This window comes from Neofelis nebulosa, chromosome 11, assembly GCF_028018385.1.
Source record: "Neofelis nebulosa isolate mNeoNeb1 chromosome 11, mNeoNeb1.pri, whole genome shotgun sequence".
Lineage (NCBI taxonomy): Eukaryota > Metazoa > Chordata > Mammalia > Carnivora > Felidae > Neofelis > Neofelis nebulosa.
Window position 1 is genome coordinate 72,282,050 of NC_080792.1, and position 22,810 is coordinate 72,304,859.

The following is a 22,810-nucleotide window of genomic DNA, read 5'->3' on the forward strand; positions in this document are numbered from 1 at the left end:
CAAGGGCCTTGAAAGTGAGGTGGCGTGTAGCAAAAGGAATAGTTTAAGCAAAGGAGCAGAAACAGTGATGTTCACGATCCAATAGGGCAAACAGTAGGAAACACAGGAGAAGTAGATCGGGGCCATATTTGAGATGACCCTTTGTTCTGGGATGAGAAAGTCCTCAAATCTAATTGCTTTGCCGTCTGCTTCAAGCCCTGCTCTGGCTCTGTCTTCCAAATCCAAACCCCTCAGCATGCAGGGCAGCCCTCTATGGTCTAGTCCCGGCCCCCCACCCACCTCACCACACCGGTGCCGCAGACCCTCGGCTTTCTCGCCAAGCATGCTCTGCCCTGCCCAGTGCCGTGCCTCTTGCCTGGCATGTCTTTTCCTCTGTCATATCCTCTGCTGCCAACAGAAGCAGGATCTCTTCTGGCACACCTTCTCCAGCTCCCCAGCCTCTGTTCACTCCCTGGCTGTAGTGTCTACCATACTTAACCGGGATGATCTGTAAGCACCTTTGTTTACTGAACAATACTGTCAGCTGCTCAGAGCCGGGGACCCTGTCTTGTTCTCTGCATCTCCAGCTTGTAGCCTGGGGCTTGAGGGCTTCCTCAACAAAGAAGTGAGTGGGAGTAGTGTTTAATTTGGCTGAGCGTGAAAAGCTGGCAAAGGTTCGAGGGAAGAGGAATGATTTGTCTGGATTTGTAGTCTTTGGGGCCAGTCACCTGGGAGCAGCCAGTGTGGGTAGATGGGGAACAGGAGAGACTGGGGTAACATGAGGCCATGGTGGTGCTGGGAGGCCGGGCCTGAGCTGTGTGCCCATTTCTGTGGCTGCTGGAGGATCAGTGGTTAACACAGCAGTGCCCCCTGTTCCCATAGAACCTGAACCTCCTAACCAGACATTTCTCATTCATAGCCCATGAACCCAATTCCAGCGCCATTGCCTCCTGACATGCCAAGCTTCAACCTCATTGGTGACAGCCTGTCTTTCGACTTCAAGGATACTGACATGAAGCGGCTTTCCATGGAGATAGAGAAAGAAAAGTACGTAGTTTCCTGACTTCCGTGACCCCAGCCAGTGAGCTAGAGTGGGGCCATCTGGGCTTGGAAAAAGTGGAGGGTTATCACAAGCATCTGTCACTAGCCCCTGCAGGATTTGCTCTGTTCCCATCCTCTGGAGGAAGAATTTCCTCATCAGAACTGAAGGACGTCACACCAGCGTCCAGTCTTCCAGGATAACAATGATACTTGATTGGTGACCTGGAGTTTACAGGGCTCAAAACCTCACCTACAGTCTCAGACTGGTTTTCTGGGAACTCTGAGTCAGTCAGACTGCTGTTCACGTGGCGATAGAGCACGTGATAGTGTTCTAACACGGTAACAGAACATGCTTCCTAGTTGTGTCCTCTGGCAGCTGAGATCTGCGGCACTTCCCATGTCTAGAACAAGGGTCAGAGAAGAAACTCAGGCTCGAGGCCGAGGAAGGCAAACATCCAGGTCAGGCCGGCCCTGCTGTCCGGGGCAGCCCTGAGCTGAACCCCCACATGCCCTGTTCACAACAGCTTCTGCTGTGCTCTCTCCTCCTTCCTTTCATGGTTGGTGGAAGTGGAGCTGAGGTGGAAAGAAGAAATCTAACTGAGGTTCCCCCGGATTCCCAACCACAGATCAATTGGCCACTCGTGCCACAGCTTACTGGAGAACCATCACAAAAGCTGCTGGGTGCTGGGTGCATCGGTGTCCAGTCTTTTTTTTTTTTTTTTTTAAATGTTTATTTATTTTTGAGAGAGAGAGAGAGAGGGAGAGAGAGAGAGAGACAGAGTGCAAGTGGGGAAAGGGCAGAGACAAGGGGAGACACAGAATCTGAAGCAGCCTCCAGGCTCTGAGCTGTCAGCACAGAGCCCAATGCAGAGCTTGAACTCAGAAACTGTGAGATCATGACCTGAGTTGAAATCCCACACTTAACCAACTGAGCCACCAGGTGCCCCCCTGGGCCTTTTTAATGTTTATTTATTTTTGAGAGAGAGACAGAGCATGAGCCAGGGAGGGGCAGAGAGAGAAGGAGGCAAAGAACCTGAAGCAGGCTCCAGGCTCTGAGCTGTCAGCACAGAGCCCGATGGAGGGCTCGAACTCCTGAACCGCAAGATCATGACCTGAGCCGAAGTCGTATGCTTAACCAACTGAGCCCCTCAGGTGCCCCATGTCTGGGCTTTTTAGCTTTGGCTCATTTCATTCCCACTAACCAGCCTCAAACTGACATCAGAGGTAGGTTTTAGTGTGCCATTTATAAATGAGAACACAGATCTGGAGTGTTTAACGAACTCACCCAGCATCACACAGCTGATGAGGGACAGAACCGGGATTCAGCTCCAAGCCCATCTGAGGGTATGTGCTTTCACCTTGTACAGTATCCTTGGAAGAGCTCTCTCGGGACAGTGCCTCTTTGGAGCTTGGGGTGAGCAACCACGAGCCTCTCCGTGGTATCTGCTGTCCAAGTTCATCTTCAAGTCTTTCTCCATTGACCAGGCATAGTAAGCATTTCGTGGTTGTGATCAGGGAGAGACTACATCCTGTTCCGTGTTCTGCTTTTTTATAGTTTGTATTTTCTTATCACCCATGCATGTGACATTACCATCACACGACAGACTCCATATACTAGCCATGGGAATCACTACAGAATTAGCATTTATATTGCATGATTTGCCTGGCCATGACATTATAGTTGGACACTTTGAGAATGATTTCCAGATTTTCACCATTGTAGATACAGTGTATCTACCTGCAGGTGGTGGTGGGAATCTTTTTCTCCCTGATATTGGCTGAGCAAGCTTCCATTCTGTTTAGGAGATGATGTCCCAAAACAAGTAGGGATGTGGCCACGGCCTAGCAGAAGAGGTCACTTGAATAGAATCACTTAACCAAGAAGGGCCAAGACGAGGAGATGTTTTGGATGTCAGGAGTCTTGATTCATGTGTTGTTGCTTGTGCGGAATTAAAAACTATCTACTGTAACTGGTATTTGTAGAGCGCTTTCAGACAGTTTACCAGAGGGCTTTCCTACCCTTTATTTTGCTTAATTCTGACCACAGCCCTGTGATCATTAGCCCAATCTCATGGCCAAGGAAACAGATTCAGACCTGTTTAGTGATTGGCCCAGGCTCCCACGGCCTGGGAGTGTCTGAGCAGAGATGTGATGAACTCCATCCAGGCTGCAGACCCTAGATCCCATGTCTCACTGTTGCCAAAGCCATGATATACCGTGTCCTCTTGCTGGCAGAGTGGAGTACATGGAGAAGAGCAAGCATTTACAGGAGCAGCTCAATGAACTCAAGACTGAGATTGAGGCCTTGAAACTCAAAGAGAGGGAGACAGCCTTGGATATTCTGCACAACGAGAACTCTGACCGGGGTGGCACCAGCAGCAAGCACAACACCATCAAAAAGGTACCGAGTCTCCCGTCTTTCACTGATCAGGACAGTCATTAATGAAATGGAGGTTGGCATCTGGTTTCCTGAGTAGCCAAGTCATTAGACTGTTATCATTTTTTATACATACTTAGTTGAGGAAATTTTTTAACTCACGCCAGAAAGGGAATTTAATCCGCCAGTGACTGTGAACCCATTGGCTTGATGGAAGGGGAGCCTGTGTTAAAAGCTCTGATGAAATGAATCACTGTTACGAGACAGGTTTTGATCCATCATTTAGCATTAAAGCGATTCTGTCTTTTAAGCCAAGGGGAGTTCTGCCCAGGGAGCTGCCTTACTTCATGAGAAAGCAAAATGAAACAGAGGCTTTTGAGAATGGACTCTCCCTCTAGTCTTTTTGGGTTATTAAGTGGCAAGGACTATTTAAAAAATCCTGTTCTTACTTTAAAGAAACCAAATTCTGAATTTTTAACGTTTTTCATACTTAAAAGGAAGTGTCTAGAAGAACCTTAATGTTTTAAAAGATGAAACTTCATTTATGTTGCTATCAGTTTCAAATTGTTCTCTACTGATATTTTGAGCGTTCAGGTTTTAGAGAAGGTTAAATTCCATAAATATCAGCCCAAGAGTGTGCTTCTCTCTCAGACAAAGCACAAACGGCCCCTCCTGCTGGTTTGTTCCTGACTGATAGCCCAGGATCAGGCTAATACCTGTAAAAGAGGTGTCATTAAGATGAGACTGTTCATTGAGTTTAGATCATGATGGTTTACCTAAGTTTAATTTTTTACTCTTTACCTTATTCTTTAGAGTGGTCTCCCAGGTTAAGGAATATCTGTTTTCAGTAGTTAAGCTGCATCTGAAAACTCCAAGGGTTCTATAGCTACTTGCCAGTGCTAATGGGTACAGTCGGGAGCCTCAAATTCCTTCTCTGTACTCCAGTTAGTATTGGCACCGGGTAGAGAATTCCTCTTAATAGCATAGCTGAAAAGGAAAGGCCTTTCCCCATTCCACATTCTTCTTCCCTCTGGCTTCCGTTATTTACTGGGTTTCACTTCCAAAACTAAATTATTGAACAGTTAGTGAAAGGGGAGCTAAAGTGAGGCCTCAGCCAGTGAGCCGAGAGGCAAAATGATGACTGGGCCAGGGAGCCAGTCAGCCCTCGAAGGAGCTTCCTCAGGCACCCCACCCCCAACCCCTGCTCCTGTCCCCAGGCTCCTCATCTGGGCACACTGAAAGGTCTCGTCTTTGCTGTTGCTGCCGTGAGCCAGGCCCTCAGGAAAGCCGGAGGGACCTGTTTCCAGGCCATAAAAACAAATAAATGAAGTCACTTGTCACCATTTCAGGCCTGTCTGAGCATTTTGCAAATGGCACATGTGGCATTTGTTGATATCACAGGGTATGTTTTTGTTTTTCTTCATTTTATTTTGCTGGTTTAGCCTCAAGCCCAAGGCAGAAGACCTATCTGCATTTGAGCCCTCAAAGTAGGTTATCCCAGGTACTCTGTATGTGGTGATGGTACTACCCTCTGTGATACTAACCCATGCATGAGCTTGCCTGTCTCTGTCCCTGGGCCATGCTGAGCCCTCCCGAGGGCAGGTGGCACTGGGTACTGGCCGCAGCATGCTTTGAGTCTGAGAGCAGGCGTCCGCCCTGTGGGGCCAGACCAACCTCCGGGGGTTCAGAAGGCTGCCTCGTTCTGAAGAGCATGTCATGGGGCTGTAGGACCAGCTGTCCATCACATTTTGTGTCATCGTTGGGCTGGGGATGGTCATGGCTTCTCGTCCAGTGAGGTCTGTCTAAAATCTTTTGTCTCAGTGGCATAGTCCTTAGATAAATAGCTCTAGCATGGAAATGGGATAGATCTGGGTGTCTTTAACTCAAGATCAAGACCTTTCATGTGGTGACAGCTTCTGAAGACCCATGGTCATACCTGGTCGCAGAATGAAGGGGCTGTCCTCACTCACTCATTTGCCTTTAGAGCCTCCCCTTTCTGTACACATCCACTTTCTTTCCAAGTCAAGCAGACCAACAGTACAGCAGTCTGATCTGTAGCCCATCTAAGTGGACCATCTATCTGTCTGTCGGTGCTCTGAAGACTGTCTCTGCTCAGCTCCTCCACAGCCTGGGGCAGAGTTGTGGTCAGCATGAACTCACATTGGGACAGTCGCTGGCACCCAATAGATGAGCAGTCAGTGGTTGTTGAGTGAATTAATGGAATGATTGCTGCTTTCCTTCTGCGATAGTTCATCATCCTCCCAACATGCCTCGGCAGCAGGGAGAATTTATTATGCCCAGTAATAACATAACATCCTGCCTCTGCTCCTTACCTAATCCCCAGCGGTATGCCAGCCAGTGGGCCCACCGACACCTGACAGTCGCGTAGGATGTGTCCTTTGGTGTCCTCGCCACAGTTTCTGCTGTTAGAATAAAATAAGCTCACTGGAAGCTTTCTACCAAAAAGTGAGATCTGGCATAAGATAGACCTTATTTGTGGTTGTTATCCAAGCAAGAGAGGTTAGCTATTAAAATCCCAGATGGATCTCATTATAAGATGGATTCTGTCAGTGGTTCCAAGAGCCCATAGCATGAACCCCAATTTGTGTGTGACACTTTTATTTAGCGGGCTCCTATTTCTTCAGCTTTCATACCACACATTGGCATCAAACGCCCTGACACCAAGCAGCGCGTGCTCTGAGCAGTGCAGTATGACCAACGCTGGAGTTGGGCAGGCCAGGGGGATCATCTGTCCAAGTGGTGACCCCACGGTGCCCAGAGGACCCTGGGGTGGATCCACTTTGGTTTCCTGGACTTTGTGACTAGCACAGGGTCCAGCAGAAAAATCCCTTTTTGTGTCAGCCTGTGCTGTCAGGCATTCCTGCATATGACCATACCATTCCACCTTGATACGATTTCATCTGTCTTTTTTCTGTAATGATTCAGAATGTTTCGATTCTTCAGGGACCTGATTTTGACCGCCAGTTCTCACTGAGCTCTTATTATAGACAAATGAGGTTTGATTTGCAGTCAGATTTGTACTGCTCCGAGGACATTTACAGAAGTCTTTTTTTTGTTTTGTTTTGTTTTGTTTTTAATGTCTTGATGTGAACTTGTTTTCAAAGCAGGCTGCCAGATTCCAGTTAATCAAGAATTCTGATTACTCAAGGGTTAACAGAAGAATGGGCTTGGCTTTTAATAATAGCTGGACTTATCTCAGCATTACTAGATTAAATAGTGGCAGTTTTTGCTACACTTCACGTTTGATTCTCTTTCCATTTTCTGGACTTTGCTGGTCCCTGGGGCTAGTGACTAAGCATGACGAGTAGCCACCTGCCTGTGCTGGGGTAGCCCTGGGGCTGTGCCTACTGTAGTCTGGGCCAAAGTAAGCCTAGTAAAGAGAAACACCACTGTGGGCTTTGGAAGTTTGGGCACCTAGAGTGTGAAGGTCAGAGCTCCATCTACAAAGTCTAGGACGAGAAATGCAGAGACTGGTGGTGACCTGGAGAGCTTCCAGTGTCCTGAGAGCCCATTAATCTTGGTTCAAACCAGGCTGCATTGATTTTTGTTTTGTTTTTAATGTTTTCTGATCATAGATTTCTTCAAGAAAAGAATGGTTCTACCTACCTCCCACAACGCAGGCATGTTCCTTCTCCTCACCTTCAGTACTTTCCTGCCTCACTGTGAGGTCCCAGTGTCCTCTCCACAGTACTCTCACTTAAGCTAATTCCAGGGATTACCCTTGGGTTCAGGGCTTAGTTATCATGTTCCCTTGGGAATGCCAAGAGGCTGTCCCGTCTGGCTAACCGAGGTTACCACTACTCTGCTGCTCGTTTTCTCTGTAACTCTTACTTTCTCTTAATGCCCAGTGTCCTCACCTGTAAAAAAGTGAACAAAACAGTTCTTAACCCCCAGGATTGTTAGGAGGATTAAAAGAGGTAACACACCTCTTTTACACAGGAAGAGCTCAGCAAAGAGTTTCCGTGAGTTTGGAGGTAAAAACTTTGAAAAAGCCAGAATTAACATCACTGGTTCCTTTGCTATCCGATTTGAGTTTGCAAGGGTATATTTTGTTCCTCCTGCCAATCTTAACTGCCCACATTTCCACTGCGCTCCCCCCTCCCCGCCCCCCCGCTGCCATTGATAATCAGTGCAGCTGGTTTGGCATTTGCATGTGACTCAGAGTGGCACCTAGTTGTCAAGAGTCGCTCTTAAGAACCTAGATTCATTTCATTCTCAGGGGGAGCGAGAGCAACACATACTTCTGGCCTCCGAGTCTTTTGAGTGAGGGAGTGAGGTCCGGCAGTGAGGCTGGAGTGAAGGGGACACAGGTGCCGTGGGCTTCAGAGCCACAGTGCCGGGGAGGTGAGCTGTGGCCGGCTGTGCCGCACACTTTGGAGGTGAAGATGCAGTGCCAGAGCTTGTACATTTCGGGGTCTTGCTCTCATCCCCTCTCAGGGGACAGCTTTCACTCCCCGATCCTGAGCTGGTCTGAGTGCCAGCAAACTTGTCATCATTTTTGTGCCCATGATCTCCAGGGGAGCACAGGGTTTCAAGGGAAATTGACAGAGGACAAATCATGAGGATCGTGGAGCTTAGAAAGTTTATTTTATTAGTAAGTGGTTTGAGCCATCAAGGTCCAGCTGTGGTTTCCGCTGGTGGAGGAACAGGAATGAGTAGCCTTGACAGTTCTCTGAAGCTCTAGCTGCCGCTTGGATCCAGAAGACATAAAAGTCCAATGTCATCTTCAATTTGCACTGACTCCCCTTGGAGATGCAGGGCTGGCGAAGTGAAGTAGAACACTTAGAACACCAGGGAAGTGATAAATCACAGGGCAGGATTGAGTATGCGTGAAAGGCTTCTCCCACAATTAAAACCAACGGCCAGAGCCTCCCTGGTGACCTCTGGTCGCCCGCCTCAAAGAGGGCTCTGGTTAGTTTCTGATGCTTGTGTGTGGTTAATGTGTTCAGCCCTTCCGTGACCCCGGTCACTGGACCTGAGCTGGCAGTTGGCTCTGCCTGCTTTGGAAACTGGGCATCGTCTGGTGCGGCATTCTCTGCCCTGACTTAAAGGCAGCGTGCACTGGCTCCCAGCTCCAGAACATTTCTTTTGTTGCTGTTGAAGGGTGGCAGAGGCAGGAGGGGGGAGGAGAAGAACGGGGGAATGGGAGTGGGGTGGGAGCAAGGATTAGCAAGGAGCAGCAGCACTCAGGTGTGGATAGAAAACCCGTGGAAGAGATTGCAATGGCGAACTCTTCCCTGCTCTGTGGGAAGCACAGCGAAAGCATTGGGAAGCACAGCCTGGTCTCCGGGAGCCTGCTCTTCCTGGATGCGATGCCTGGGCTCATCCCCGAAGGCCACTCTTACCTTAACACGTGCACCAGCTAGATGTCCAGGTGCCTCTCAACTGGGGAGGGCTTACCATTCTCTTGCTTGTTTCTGGTAGCTCTCTAGATAGAAGATTCTGCCAGCCTCTTTTCCGAAAGACCACGACCTAGTTCCTCTTCTTGGTTGGGAGACTTTACCCAGTCAAGCAGTTGCCCTTTGGGGAGGCGTTGAAGATCGTACAAAACCTGCTTTGCCCTCTTAGGATGTTTTACAACCATTTGGAAGTGCCTGGGGACATTATTGGGCCTTATTTGATGCAGTAAAACATCCCATTTGGTCCCTCAGCACTGAAGATGTGTTTCAGTGCAGCCTTCCTCCGGCACCTGATTTGTTACTGCAACAGTGGGAGGGAAGAGATGGGATGCAAACTCATTCTGCGGGCTCGAGGTTCTGTTCTTATGATCCTTGCTGTGATTTCCCTTCTGATATTGGCAATTTGAAAATGACATCAGCGTGTCTGCACCTTTTTGCTAAGGTACTCAGTGCTCAGAGAACTCTGTAGCTATGAGTTCGTCTCTACCTGCCCAGTGAAGTGAATCAGACTGATTAGTCCATTTTCCAGGTAGAAGGACGGAGTAGCAAAGGCCCCTGCCAGCATCTCACGGGCAGCTCAAGACACAGGCACACACCAGTTGCCAGGCATCTTCCTACTTTAGGTCCCTAAAAGATTAATATACAAAAGAGACCCTCTGGGCTTTCCCTGAATTGAATGCATTAATTGGGATGGACTTGGCCCTTTCCTCCCACCCCTGCTTAGGGATAAGTGTGCGCACAGCTCTCTCCCCGTACACATCACCAGATGGCATTTGGGTGCAAGCCGTCACTAGCAAGATGGCAGAAGGGCTTAATCTGGCCAGTGTACAGCAACTATCCCCCTTCACTGGCCTGCCCCCTCCTTGGCTCTGATTTGGAAGGGGGGATGTTGATCACACCCTAAACCAAAGATTATGTTGGAATTTGCTGCTGCTGATTTGGCTGTCACCTTTCTGCTCCAGAGTTGGCTTTCTCCTGGTGGATCCCAGCGCCAGAGAATCCGCGTGTCCTTTTGAATCCGTGCCCTCCCCCGCTCCTTCATTTTTGATATGTAGTGGCGGAAAGGAGGTGTAACATGATTTTAGGGCTTGCATTTCAATTCCGCTGCATTTTTATGGGACAAGCAGTCTCAGCGCCTGGAGTTATTAGGTTAGTATCTAAAATGGGTTCAGCACTGTGGGTCTTATTGTTTAAAATGAATTAGACGGCCCCCCTCCCACCTTCCTTTCTCCTCCCTTGGGATGAGTGGATTGAGGCAAGGCCCCCAGAGACTAGTTGGAGGAATCCTGGCGCTCTGATTAGTTTTGTTCTCCCAGCTTAATTGTAGAGCTTCCTTTCTCTTGTCATTGATAGCCCAAGTGGCTCTGTGTCCTGCCCACCCCCACGCCACCCCTTTTTGCTTTAGGAACAAGATTATCACAATGCGGCCTTGTGAATCAATTTTCTCTATGTGCTGATGAAAGTGTAATTCATTCTTAATCAAGCAGCCTTGCTGCTGCAGGCTCTGTGCCGGAATACATTTAGTTACCCTCCCATCACTTTGGGAAATGATTCCCCCAAAAGGACTTTTAGAGGAGAGCTGGAAGGAGAGTTGGCAGCCAGCCTGGTGCTGTCTTTTTCCAGCAGGGGGCACTCTTGAGAATGATGCTGGAGGATCCTTTGTAGCTGGCCACATTCCCCACTGGCCCCCAGCCGGGAGGGATTGGGGAGCCTGGTGCTTGTCACAGGTGCCTTCCAGGCTTGCTGTCTCTAGACCCTGGAGCCATTTCTTAGGACTGGGCAGGTGCCAGATCGTTGTGTCTTGATGGGCTGCCTGAAACGCTTGCCCAGTGAGCAGGAGCCGGTTGAACCTGCGTATGGCGTGCAGGCCTGGGTTAGGTCCTGTGTAGGCTTGAGAGGAGCCAGCCTCCTGCCTTTTTAAGGAGACAGATATGTCTCCCGGATCTGAACTGGTTGAGATTGGATGGATGTGCCCATGTGGTCACACCACACACAGTTGTGATAGCTCGAAGAGGTGTAGCTCTGCCAAGTAGCTCCCTCTCCTGCCCTTTCACAGCCTGGTGGCTGTCACAGACAACTGGCAGTTTGATGGACAAATGCGCAGGAGGAGAGGTGACTGCCAGGCTTGTGGCTGTTGATGCTGGGCAGGATGAAGGGGCCAGGCCCAACAGGTGGATCGGAGCCCCTCGTAAGATAAAGACCAAGCTGTATAGATCTGCAGCAGAGAAAGCAAAGGAAGTTTTTCTCCTCAGAAAGGAATTGGATTAGTGACAGACTTGAACAGCCGGTTCAGTCAAGAGAGAACTTAATTCCTCCTGTATTATTCACACGGCTGATTTTAATCAGATGTGAAGAGACAGCTGGAAGAGAGAAGCGGGTCAGCCCAGTGCCTGGTGAGGAAACTTCATGTTCTTTTAGTCATCTTTAGGGAACTGGCAAGAGCACTGCAGGATGGAGGCTTTGTGCAGGGCCTCTGTGGTTTATGGCTTCCCGAAGGAGCTGGCAGGACTGCCGAGAGCCCCAGGGTTGGCCCTTGTCTGGATTCAGTGTGGGTTTTGAGCGGTGCGTGGCAGACACAGTCACTAGTCGTGTCCAGGCAGAGCTCTAGCTGTTTGTCCTTAGAAGGAATCACAAAGGTGGACCAGATTCAGCAGGTCCCAGAATGATGTAGCCATTGTCTGCAAGGCCCTGCTTGTCTCTCCACGTCCCAGGCTTTTCCGCTTCACCACCTACTTAAATTCAGAGGAGACCTTTTCTCCGACAAGCTTGGAGATAGGCCATGGCAGTGTAGTCCCCCCCCATGGCAGTGTAGGACCCCACACCATGTGCCCTCGGGGAATTCCCCTTTGTTCCCAGAGGTGCTGCCTCCCCCACCCGGCAAGTCGGGCCAGAGGGCGCAGAGGGTTATTGTCGATCATCAAACAGAGTGCAGGGTTGGGGGGGGGGGGGAACTGGGGAGACTGGCTTCAGTTCTCACAGTGTGACCTGCAGGAGGTGAGGGCCTTCGTCAGACCATCTCCATGGCACCTTTGCTGTGCTGTGAGCAGAGAGCCGGGCCTGTCGCTGAGCAAGAAGGCAGACCAAACACTGACACGGGTTCATACACCTTAAAGCATGGGAGGGCAGCAGGGAAACCAGGACACTTGTTAGCTGATTTTCATGAGCACACAAAGACCCACAGAGCCAGTTCGTTTTATGAAGGGCTCGCTTTGTGCCATTTCCTCTGAGCCTTCCCCTTCTCTCTTAGGAATACCCCTGCCTGTAGCTGTACTGTAACTGTGACAGTTAGTGAGCTTTCTAGAAACAGCAGGTGGTGACAGATCCCACAGGTGAGAGGAGCCAGGCTGAAGGCAGCTTGACAGATGCTATTGGCAGTGCCCTGGGGGTCCTCCTGACCTCTGCCCCTGGGTTTCTGAGTTCTCGCCCAGTGCAGACCCTACTCTCACCGCCTGCTTCCCCCACCCGCTTTCCTGCACGAGCACAGGGAGAGCTGGCTGGCTCCAGAGGAGGACATCTTGATATCTAAGATAAAGGATGCTGCTGAGGGGGGGAGCAGGCAGAGGCCATGGTGGGAACTGGAAGGGTTCCAGCCGCAGACAGTGCACTTGTGCAATAATTTCCCCTGACAGCAGGGTCCCTAATGGAATTAGGACCGCCAGGAATTACACAGTAAAGGTAAAAGGCAGGGGCAGTGGTAGCCAGATCCACCTGTGGGCCACAGCGGGAGGCTCCCAGTGTCCTCAGCGTCCACGGTCACGTCAGCCACCTCTGTCTGGTGGGTCTGCCTGTTCCTGTAGCAGCCTGGTGCCTTATGGAGGATTGTGGTACTCTTTCCTCTTGCCGAGGCCACATGTCTGCGGTGCTTTCCTACTTCTACATGGCCAGAGTATTTGACTTTGCTCCAAACCTTTCCTCGGGCTGGGGTACCACTTGTGCTCTTGTGAGATAAGAGGTCAGGCTGAGCCCCTGTCGTGCAGCGTGGGGTGGGGTGGGGATCCAGGGAAGCATCTTGCCCACCCGAAGAGGGATTTGCATCCCAACAAACACATGCTTGAATAACTGGAATCTGGCACTGCCAGAGCTGCCAAAACCTTCCCCTGGCACCTTGAGGGGACAGCCAGCACGCAGCTTGGGTACAGGATCCAGGAATTCTTGGAGCCAACACTGTACAAATGGGCAGAAGGCTCTCGGAGGCCCCCACAGCCTGGGCTTCCTGCCTGGGGAAGTGGCCAGGCCTCTCGGGGCCATCCTCTCGCCCTGCCTTGGAGGCCACGAAGGCCAGCACAGTGCATGCCCCTGCCTTCTGTACCCCCTCTAGCCTACACTCTGCCCTGTGCCCCCACTGGAAGGTGAGGAGCCAAAGCTGGGGTTAGGGGAAGAAATGTGATGCTGCGATTGGTGCTAACAGCTGTTGGGTTCTCCGTGAGCATCAGGCATGGTGCTGACTGCTTCACAGTGCTTCCCAGTTACCCTGCGTGTCCCCCTGTGAGGAAGGGGTGCCATTGGCCCGCTTCACCGTAGGGAGCTGAGGCCACAGTGAGTGAGTGACTTGCCCAGGACCATCCAACTGGTCAGCGGCTTTAGGTCAGGCAGCCTGGCTGGAGCTGTCTGTGACTCAGTGTGTGGAAGGGCTGTGGGCATCTCCCTGTCCCCTGTTGGTGCCTCGTCCCCCCGAGGAGCCAGCCAGAGGTCTTCTCCGGGAGCGTGGAAGAAATCTAAGTGGAGACATTGGGTTTCACACCTTTTGATTTAAACTCTCCAGCAAGAGGATTTTGTCTCAGTGATTCTTAGGTTCTCTTTCTTTCCCGGTTAACATCATGAGTCCCATTATCACAGAGCACATAACCCGCAGCCGTTCTCCTCTGACTGCATTTAGGGAGAAACCCATCCAGACTTGGCTCCCTTCTAGAGGGAGTTCCATTTAAGCAAAGAAATGAAAGCTCTCTCCATTCCCATTAGAGCTGGGCTTTCCAAAGGGCTTCTGAAATTGGTTCCACTGACAGCCCAGACGCGTCCCTGCACTCAGCTTGTTAGTCAGGAACTTCAAGGCCACAAGATTTGGCAGGGTTTAAAGAGCCAGCTCTCAAGCTGTATCATTTGAGCACACTGACGCCGCCTGTGTTTGATGGAGAAGGGATTGGTTTTGAGCTTCCCTCCCCCACCCTTTAGAGAGGCAAGATGGTACCAAGGACTTTTCAGATTTAGAGACTGCCAGAGGTCCAGGGAATGGGCCAGACCATCCAACCCACTTCCATGGTTTAACTCCAGAGGAAAGAGGCTCAGAGAAGTCAAGGGTGTCCACTGAGGCCACACAGCGAGCTGGTGACAGAAAAGAATTAGTGTCCGGGCCTTCTTAGCCTCGTGTGGAGCTCTTGCCTTTCCCATGCATCACACCATTTCCTTAAGAGCCTACATCTTACTCATTCAACAAACATTGTTTGAGCTGCTACTAGGTGTGAAGCAGTAAGCTAAGTGGGTTTGGGGGATATGAAGATGAACACTATGTGCTCTGTGTCCACCTTCCCTGAAAACCCTCCTTTACGAAGTCCAGGAGCTGGATGTGGAATACACAGTCTCACCCAAACTGGTGATTTCTGGAGGGGGAGCAGGTGCTGGAAAGTGTCCGTGCCAGATGCTTCTGTTTGGGGAGATCCTGGGAAGTGGCCTACAGAGTCTCAGGGGCTGAGGGTTCAGCAATTCCGGAGGGTCACAGATTCTAGTGCCTTTTCTACCATGCCAAGAGCTCAACCCCTGATCCTGCCTGTCTGCATCTTCCCAGCCCTGTGCTTCTTAGGGCAGCATCCTTCCTGGGAAGGCCTTAAGTTTCCAGACAGAGGACTGCCCCTTGGGGACTGCCCCCCTTGCCCAAACCAGCCCCGACCAGAAAGCTCATTGCCTCCCAGCTTGTAGATGCAAACCCCCTGTGAGCTGCCAGGTCATGGGCAAGTCTGCTATAGGGCCACCTGGGGAGCCAGGAGTGGGAGGGACACTCCCCTCCTTGTCTGACACAGGCCTGCCTTGCCTGAGACTTATGTTGCCAAGCCGGTCCTCTGAGCCCTGGAGAGGACGAGCATCCCAGGCTGGTGCCACTGCAGACGGAGCCCCACAGAAGCATCTTAGACACTCTCGTAGACGAGAATGTGAGAATCTCTTATAGTGTCCAGGGAGCTCCTGCCCTCTGTGAAAAGATGATGTTGATGACATTTTCCTGCTGACATGCTTCTGTCCACCAGCCATCCCTCCTGGCATGTCCTCATTTGTCACTTCCTAATTTGAGTTCTTGGGCAAATCTGGAAACTTATTTGGGATTGGCCGCCAGCTCCTTGAACATCTATCTGAGCAGCCTTCCCTTCCACTCCAAACCAGCCCTGAGGTTAGTCCCCAAGGCAGGATGGCACCTGTCATAAAAGCAGAAATCCAGCGCCCTTCAACTTCTTCTCTGCTTCCTTGCAGCTCACCTTGCAGAGCGCCAAGTCCCGAGTGGCCTTCTTTGAAGAGCTCTAGCAGGTGCCCAGCCAGCCCAGGATCTGCCACACCTGCTGCTCCCGGCACCAGAGGGATGGGTCAGACACCGTGGGAGTCATCATAGGTGGGCTGGCTGGGGGCTTCCATGGGAGCTCTGGAACTTTTCCCAGCTGAGTGGAGAGCCCAGCCCCCTTCATGTGCAATTGCCTTGAAATGTGACCTGCAGAGAGCTCTCTCGTGGGGTTCTAGTTCATTTTAAACATTTTAAAGAAGTATTTGTCTTTCCTCATCTAATGTGGGGTTCCAAACTTCCTTTGTCAAAGGCACCCTGGGGTCTGTGTCTCACTGTCCAGTGCTGACCTCCCGAGCCCCGGGGAGTGAAGTGTGCAGGAGCCCTGGAGACAGGGAGCCTGGTGCCACCGCCCCCACCCCACCCTGGCTCCAGAACGTTCATCTCCTCCACTGGTGAGGAACTGGCATGCAAAGAAGTGTGGCCCACCCGAGCGCAGGCCCAGAGCGGCCTGCCTGCCAGCCTGCCTGCTACATATCGTCGGTGAGCTGGCCTGTGGCTCCTGACAAGCCACGCGATGTGTCCTCAGCCCGCACCCCCCCCCCCACCCCACCCCCCCAGCCTGAGGCTGCGCTCTGGCTGCCAGCTGGTGGAGAATGGGAAAGGCAGCTGTGACTAGGGGAAGACTTTAGGCAGGAGCTGTGATGAGGGGTCAGCTGCCAGCAGAGGGGCCGGGGGCCCAGCAGAACTGAGTAGGAATCTGCTCCATACAGAACACTCGCTGCCTTCCTCTTGCCACCACAGACCAGGGTTCGAGAGGCAGGCGGGAGCTGCGTGTCTTTCTCCCCGCCCTTCAGCCTTAGTCTCTCCTGCCTGTGGCAGGCCACGGGGGGACTCCCCGGTCACGCTGTAGTCAGCACCTGGTAGCCTGGCTGGGACTCTGTGGCCCCATAGGTACTTCTCACTGTGGCCTCAGTCTGTGTTGCTGCCTGAATCACCTTTCCTCCTGGGCCATATGCCAGCAAGCCCTTCCTTAGCCTTGACTGTACCGGGCCTCCTTTGGGTGTTGCCCTTTAGGGGCAGACAGCCCTTTATTTTTTTTCCCCCTTGGGCCATGTGGGGTCCCGTGTGCCCCTCCCAGCACAAGCCAGATGCATAAGCCAGGTGTCCACTCACCATTGGTGCTCTGCACCTGCTGGTGCACAGCCCCCTTCCACTCGGGCGGCAGCGGGTCACGGAGCCACTCCCATAGCACCACGCTCCTTCGTTTGGGGCCACTTTCTTGCCCTTCCTTTTCTCCATGGTTTGGTGGTGCTGCTGTGACCTGCCAGCCATTCAGATCCTTCCAGTGGGGCTGTTATGCAGAGCAGGAGATAAAGTCGGAACCAGTGAGAAGAGGCTTATTAAGTGAGGACACGTGAGGGCCTGGAGATGTCCTGAGAGCAGAGGTGTCTCTGGCAATCCTATGTGGTTTTGAGAAACTTAGAAGCTCACGGAGATCCTGCCTTTTTTCCACGGTCAGGCTGACCTAACAGTGTCCCGGGCTGGCCAACCCCCTTTTGGGCCCCCTTGCCCTGAGGAAGCCAGCCCTGTGTGTCACTCAAACCCCTTAGGATATACAGGGTGGGACTCCACATCTGGATGCTCAGTGTAGATGGCTGTGGCTGAGAGAGTTTCCTTATGTCTCCCTGTCCCTCAAAAGCCTCTTCCCCTGAGATGCAGTCACAGTGAGGGGAGTCCTAAGGCATCTGTAATGTAGGGCTTGGCTCTTGTGTTGAGGCTTTGTCTCCCCAGGCACACCACCCATCCCTGAATTTCCATGACGAGTTACTTTCCTCCTGACCTGTAAATTTAATCTGTAACAGTGGCTGTGGGCACAGGAGCATGGTGGTGGTTTATATAAATGTTGTCGGGCTTTGTTTTTTTTTTATTATTTAACTGCTGTGTGTGTGTTCCAAGTCCGGGAAATGCCGAGCCATGTGGCCACGAGGGAGCCAGCTGGCATCTGAGCTGTGGCAGGAGCACCGTCGGGCCCGAGAGCCGACTCAGGAGGGCCAGCAGAGCCTCGCTCCTCCAGGAACACTTCAGCTCTCCTTGGAGGCGGGAGCTGGCGCGTACCTCCCAAAGACGGGTAGGCGGAGAGGATGGTGGCCTTTAGAAAAGTCCTGCGCCACAGTGGAAGGAAACAGAATAAAAGAGGAGCTTGGTTTTCAGGGACTTGTGCCGAGGCTCAGGTGACTGTGTTCTTTTCAAGCGAACATTTTTAGGGCATGGGAGCTTATCAAGTCAGGAAGCCTCCACTGAGGGCATGGCCTGGCCACAATTATTTCATTACAAGCGCTTCTGATGGTTCTTGGGCTGCCCAGCTGGTGACGCTCCGTAAGGCTGGGGTGTTGGCCCTTAGCGGTTCTGTCTACACAGACAGACCTGACCGTTCGCCCTGACCGAGGCCCCACCTCAGCCCCAGCAGCGCTCTGACCTGTGACATCAGCTCAGTTATTCATGTACCCACCAGGCCCCGCTAGACAATACCCCATGGCATTACATAACACTTCTTAAGTGACTGTTTTGTAAGCTTGGGGACAAGCTTCTCTCTCCCTCTTTTCTCTTTCAAATCAAAACAGCAAATCCAGAGTCTGACAACCAGGACTAAGTGTTGCTCGCTGACAGGGCTAGGGTCTTGCAGCCCCCGGAGGGTCCGCCTCAGTGGGGAGACAGCCTCTTCCAGCTGCCCTGAGGCCAGGCAAGCCCCTCGTGGGCTTCCAGAGAAGCTCCATCCGTTTTCAAAGATGTCAAACCTCACTTGTTCCAGTGGGGCCTGGGTCTTGCCTCCTGTCAGGGCCAGACCATGGAAGGCTATTTTCTATTCCGGGGATTGTTGTAATTTAAATGATTGTTTTAATAAAAATTCTAAGCTGTCAAAAGTGTCTTGGGCTTCCTTGGTTTGCTTGATGCCCTAGTCACTGAGGCGGCAAGCTGGGCTGGGTGGTAGGGCCGACTCTTGGGGGCTCTGAGGAGACGGGACCTCTGCCCTCCCTGACTGCCCAGCACCCCAACTCCGGCCCCATGTCACTGGTGATAGAAGGATCACCTTTTCCAGGCCGATGACAGTACCCCTTACTCTACCTTCACCTGGGAACGCTCTTCCTTTGTCCTGTGGGCACTCAGGGTCATGGAGCAGTCCCTGGACAGGGTCCCAGTGCCAGTTTACTGTCCACACCCCCTGCCTGTCCTCAATTCCAGACCAGAAAACTAGGGTGCTGGACCAGGCAACCCTTCAAGGTGCCTCTGCTTCCAGGTGTCCCTGTTCTGGGCTCTGGAAGGGGGGGGGGGGCTTGCAGAGCCAACAGGGTGCTGGGCACTGGCTGTGGGACAGATGAGGCCAGCTATTGCCACAGGGCCACACGACTCACACTTGGGGTTGGGAAGCATTGCTGTGGAGCTTACGTTTTTTTGTTCTGTTTCTATTTTTTCAATCAATAAAAATCCTTTAAGACCACAACTACTGTAGGATAATTCTATCTCAAATCATGCAGCCTAAAATGAAAGATTCCAGTGGCACAATGTGTTATCAGGACTTCTCAGGGACCACAGTGCTGCCTGCCACGAGTCAGAATACATTTCAGGTCTACATTGTACAGGCCAATCACGAAAATAACCTATCAGAATACACAAAAATTTCCAGGAGTCGGAGGTAAATACAGTTTTTTTTTAATATATTTTTATATATTTTGGAAAGATATGTTTGAAATTGTAAAGTTAGAAAATTGCAAAATTTGAGGCACCTGGGTGGCTCAGTTAAGCATCTGACTTCAGCTCAGGTCATAATCTCACAGTTTATGGGTTCGAGTCCCGCATCAGGCTGTGTGCTGACAGCTCAGAGCCTGGATGGAGCCTACTCTGAATTCTGGGTCTCCCTCTCTCTCTCCCCCTACCCTGCTTGCAAAACTCACTCTCAAAAAAATAACCATTAGCAAAAAAAATTTTTTTAAATTGCAACATTTTATAGGCAATATTTTGTTAGTTTTCAATTTATAGAATTGGTAACTAATTAGACTATTAGATAAATAATATGAAGCTGCTTCATTTCTTAAAAATGTAGATTATGGGGGTGCCTGGGTGGCTCAGTTGGTTAAGCATCCTGACTCCTGGTTTCAGCTCAGGTCATGATCTCACGGTCTGTGAGTTTGAGCTCCATCGGGCTCTGCGCTGTCAGTGCGGGGCCTGCTTGGGATTCTCTCTCTCTCCTCCCTCTCTGCCCCTCCCCTGCTCGTGCTTGTGCTCTCTCTCAAAATAAATAAACTTTTTAAAAAAATGTAGATTATCTTATCTTCAGTGATTGGAAATTCCTATGTAGTGTGAGCCAGAGAAAGTAATTCATAAATACTGATCACTTGAAGATGCCCAGACAATATTTTTACCTGACTTTTTAAAACCAACCACTGACTGCCAAAAGATACGAATACGTTCATACAGATCCCAAGGTCTCCATCAAGTGAGGTTAGAACCAATAATGTTGCCTGGTATTTTGGTATCGAGGAGACCAGTTGAGTTCTCTGCTTTTTTGAAATTTGTTTTGATGGTGCTGTAAACCCAAAGCTGCTGGCCAGACCTGCATGCTTAATGTTAGCATTTGCAGCCTGGTCCCATGGGGTCCCTGAGCAGCTCCTTCTGACCTCCCTGCCAGCACTTGGTCCTTTGCGTTTGGTCGTTGCCTGAGAGCTGAGTGCCTGGCAGCTGTTCCCAGGGCTGCCCACCTCAGAAGCCTTTGCTTTGGAGGAATGGATAGGGAGCCACCCACGGAGAAGGATGAATCCTAGCAGCAGGACTCTGGGTGGAAAGGTATTGGTGCAACTGTGTCGAATCCAATTTCTTGCACGTCTGAGGAAGAGAAAGTTGAGCCATCTGCATATCCGGTGTCTTCCCCTCAGACAGCCCAGGCCAGAGATACCAAGGGCTCCGCTCCCCTCTTGGCCGCGACGGGGCTCCCTGGCAGCCTGTCATTACTGCATTATGGCGGGTTGCTGCGGCCACAGTCCCGGCTCTGGTGGGGAGTCCGGAGCTCGCTTACGGGGAGCCGGCTCAGGGCTCTTCATCAGCACTGCGAGCACCTGAATTGACTCACTCAGAGAGGAACCCTCGCCGTGTTCTCTCCCGGTTCCCACTTGATGCCCGTCTCACTGGGGCCATAGCCCCAGAATAGCACCTGGCATGTTGCCTGTGAGCCGAAGAAATCAAGACATCTCTTGAAGAGTGCCGCAGTCAGAGCAGCAAGAGCCTGCCTCGCCCTCCACTAAGCCGCACACTCGCTCCTGGCTCCCCCTTTCCTGCAGGGCCAGACGCTTTGCTCCCCTCTCTGAAAAGAGGGTGGACAAGAATGTCTCTGGGTACCTCTGGGGTGTTGTCAGAATAACGCGAGGAACAGATCAAAAAGTACTCTGATTTCTAAGAAAAAAGGGGTGAGGAGACGTGGCAGTATCGCCATTATTCACGAGCAATAGGAACGGCACGCGTGAAGAAACCAATTTTTTTCCTTCCACCCAGCCGTGGAGAAGGCTAAGGAGACCACACAGCTGAAGGCTTCAGTCCTTTCTGACTTGGAACTCAGACCTGGGTTCAAATCCCTCCTCAGCGACTTGCCAGCCCTGTGACCTGAGGCAAGGGTTTTGTGGGGATTGATAAGAGAGCTCTAAGCACAGTGCCACTTGGTGACGGTGGCTCTTTATCTGGCTGCTTCTTTGTGGGGGTAGGGGTGGGCGGCGCGGGAGGAGGCAGAGAAAAGAGCAGTGGTGACCCAGAGGAAGCCCCGGCTCAGAAGGGTCAAGCCCACTGGCGGCCCCCACGTGGGCCCCATCCCTCCACCTGCACCGGGAGCTTAATGAACCTGCATGTGGCCTGTTTGTCCTCGCTGTGTTTGTCCAGTGCCAGCTGCAAAGCCCCAGAGATGATAGATAACCCAGGCTGGGGCTGCATGGAAAGGATGTTCTGGATTTGTCACATTAATACCCGCTGCTCCGGTCAATAATTTACTGGAGGCTCAGGGTGGGAGAGGGGCTGGGTGGGCAGTGCTAGCTCTGCACCTGGAGCTCTTCCCGAGCCTGTGGGTGCCTGGGCTGTAAAAACCCAACCTCAGACACCAGGGAGGCATGACAGTGACCTAATTTTCTCTTATCAGGCATAAGGAAGAAGTCCCCATGGAGTCTTGCCCATTTCCAATATAAATAATGTAATTCCCCCGCCTGCCTGCTAGGGGAGGAAGGGGCAGTCTTTGATCTGAAGGAATTAAGTCAGTAAACAAAAGGGAAGAAGGCTGCGGAGGTGTCTCCTTACGAGCACCTACTATGCCATTTGCCCTGAGAGACTGGAGTGAAATTCAGACAAGTAGAAGTGGATCCGTGGGGGTAGCCTCGCTCCCACCCACTGTCCCCCTGGATCTCCCTGAAGACTCCCTCTGTCCCCAGCTGAGCCCAGAGACACCTTCCCAGGGCCCCTGCTGCAGGCAGCCCCGTGCAGTGCGTGATGTCCCCCACCCCACCCTCCCTGGACTGGCCCAGCTGCGGCCCTGGGCAGTTTTCAAAGGAGGATAATTCTGGGGGAAATAGGTGAGCCAATTGGGCTTGATCTGGGTTAGGCAGCTTAACCCAGGGACCCCGGGCTGGAGAAGGGCACTACCTCTCCTCCCATGGGATAAAGGGGCCTGTGGCTGGCAGAGCCACCCAGACTGTGTCCCACAGAGGACCACTCAGGCTCCCAGCCTGCACTGCAGGAGAGCAGGCCTTGGAGTCTGGTCCCTCAGAGGTTGTCTGCTTGCAGCTGGGCAGCCTTGAGTAAGTCTCTCCACTTTCTGGGCTTCCAAGTTCTTGGCTATAAAAGGTCAGGTTTGGACAAGAGGAACTCTGAGGCCCTTTCTTGTTCCAATCGTCTCCGAATATCATGTTTCTATTTTTTTTTTTAAGATTATTTATTTATTTAGAGACAGAGAGAGAGGGAGGGAGAACGAGTTGGGGAGAGGCAGAGAGAAAGGGAGAGAGAGAATCTCTAGCAGGCTCCACAGTGTCAGCGTGGAGCCCAATGCAGGGCTTCAACTCATGAACCCTGAGATCATGACCTGATCAGAGATTAAGAGTCAGATGCTTCGCTGACTGAGCCACCCAGGCGCCCCTTGAATATCATGTTTCTAAAGGAATTCCTCAGGCTGGTCTCCACAACGCCCTGTCAAACCAGTTTCACCCCGCAGGGAGCCAGGCAGCCATGGGCCCCTGGCCAAGACCTGGGTGAACCAGGTGCCCAGCACAGACAGCCAGGTCTGCCCTGTCCCTTCTCTTAGCACCCACGCTCCTCTGGCACAAATGATGGAGCGGCCAGTGGTGGTGCCAACACATGAGTTAACGTGAAGGGCAGGCCGTGGGCACCAGGACGGGGCTGGCATCGCCACCCTGGGCTTTCCCGCTGCATCCTCTCGAGCAGTGCCCCGGGGAGAGGATGAGGTGGCAGGAGCCTCACCATTGCACCGTGGCG

At 51.8% G+C, this 22,810-nt stretch overlaps 1 protein-coding gene across 11 annotated transcripts in view; it reads left to right on the top strand.

Annotated features, from left to right (window-relative positions):
- The window catches only part of NF2 (NF2, moesin-ezrin-radixin like (MERLIN) tumor suppressor), an 80,332-nt gene extending 62,113 nt beyond the window's left edge, over positions 1-18,219 (top strand). For 7 of the 11 annotated variants that reach the window (XM_058693214.1, XM_058693220.1, XM_058693210.1 and 4 more), the window contains 3 exons: positions 899-1,026; positions 3,256-3,421; positions 15,271-18,219. In XM_058693214.1, coding sequence (XP_058549197.1) covers positions 899-1,026; positions 3,256-3,421; positions 15,271-15,321 — 345 coding nt within the window. In that variant the 3' untranslated portion in view covers positions 15,322-18,219. Of the gene's footprint in view, positions 1-898; positions 1,027-3,255; positions 3,422-4,839; positions 4,899-15,270 lie in introns of all 11 variants that reach the window. The other 4 variants (XM_058693218.1, XM_058693217.1, XM_058693211.1 and 1 more) reach the window with 2 other exon arrangements.
- Positions 18,220-22,810: the final 4,591 nt, after the last annotated feature.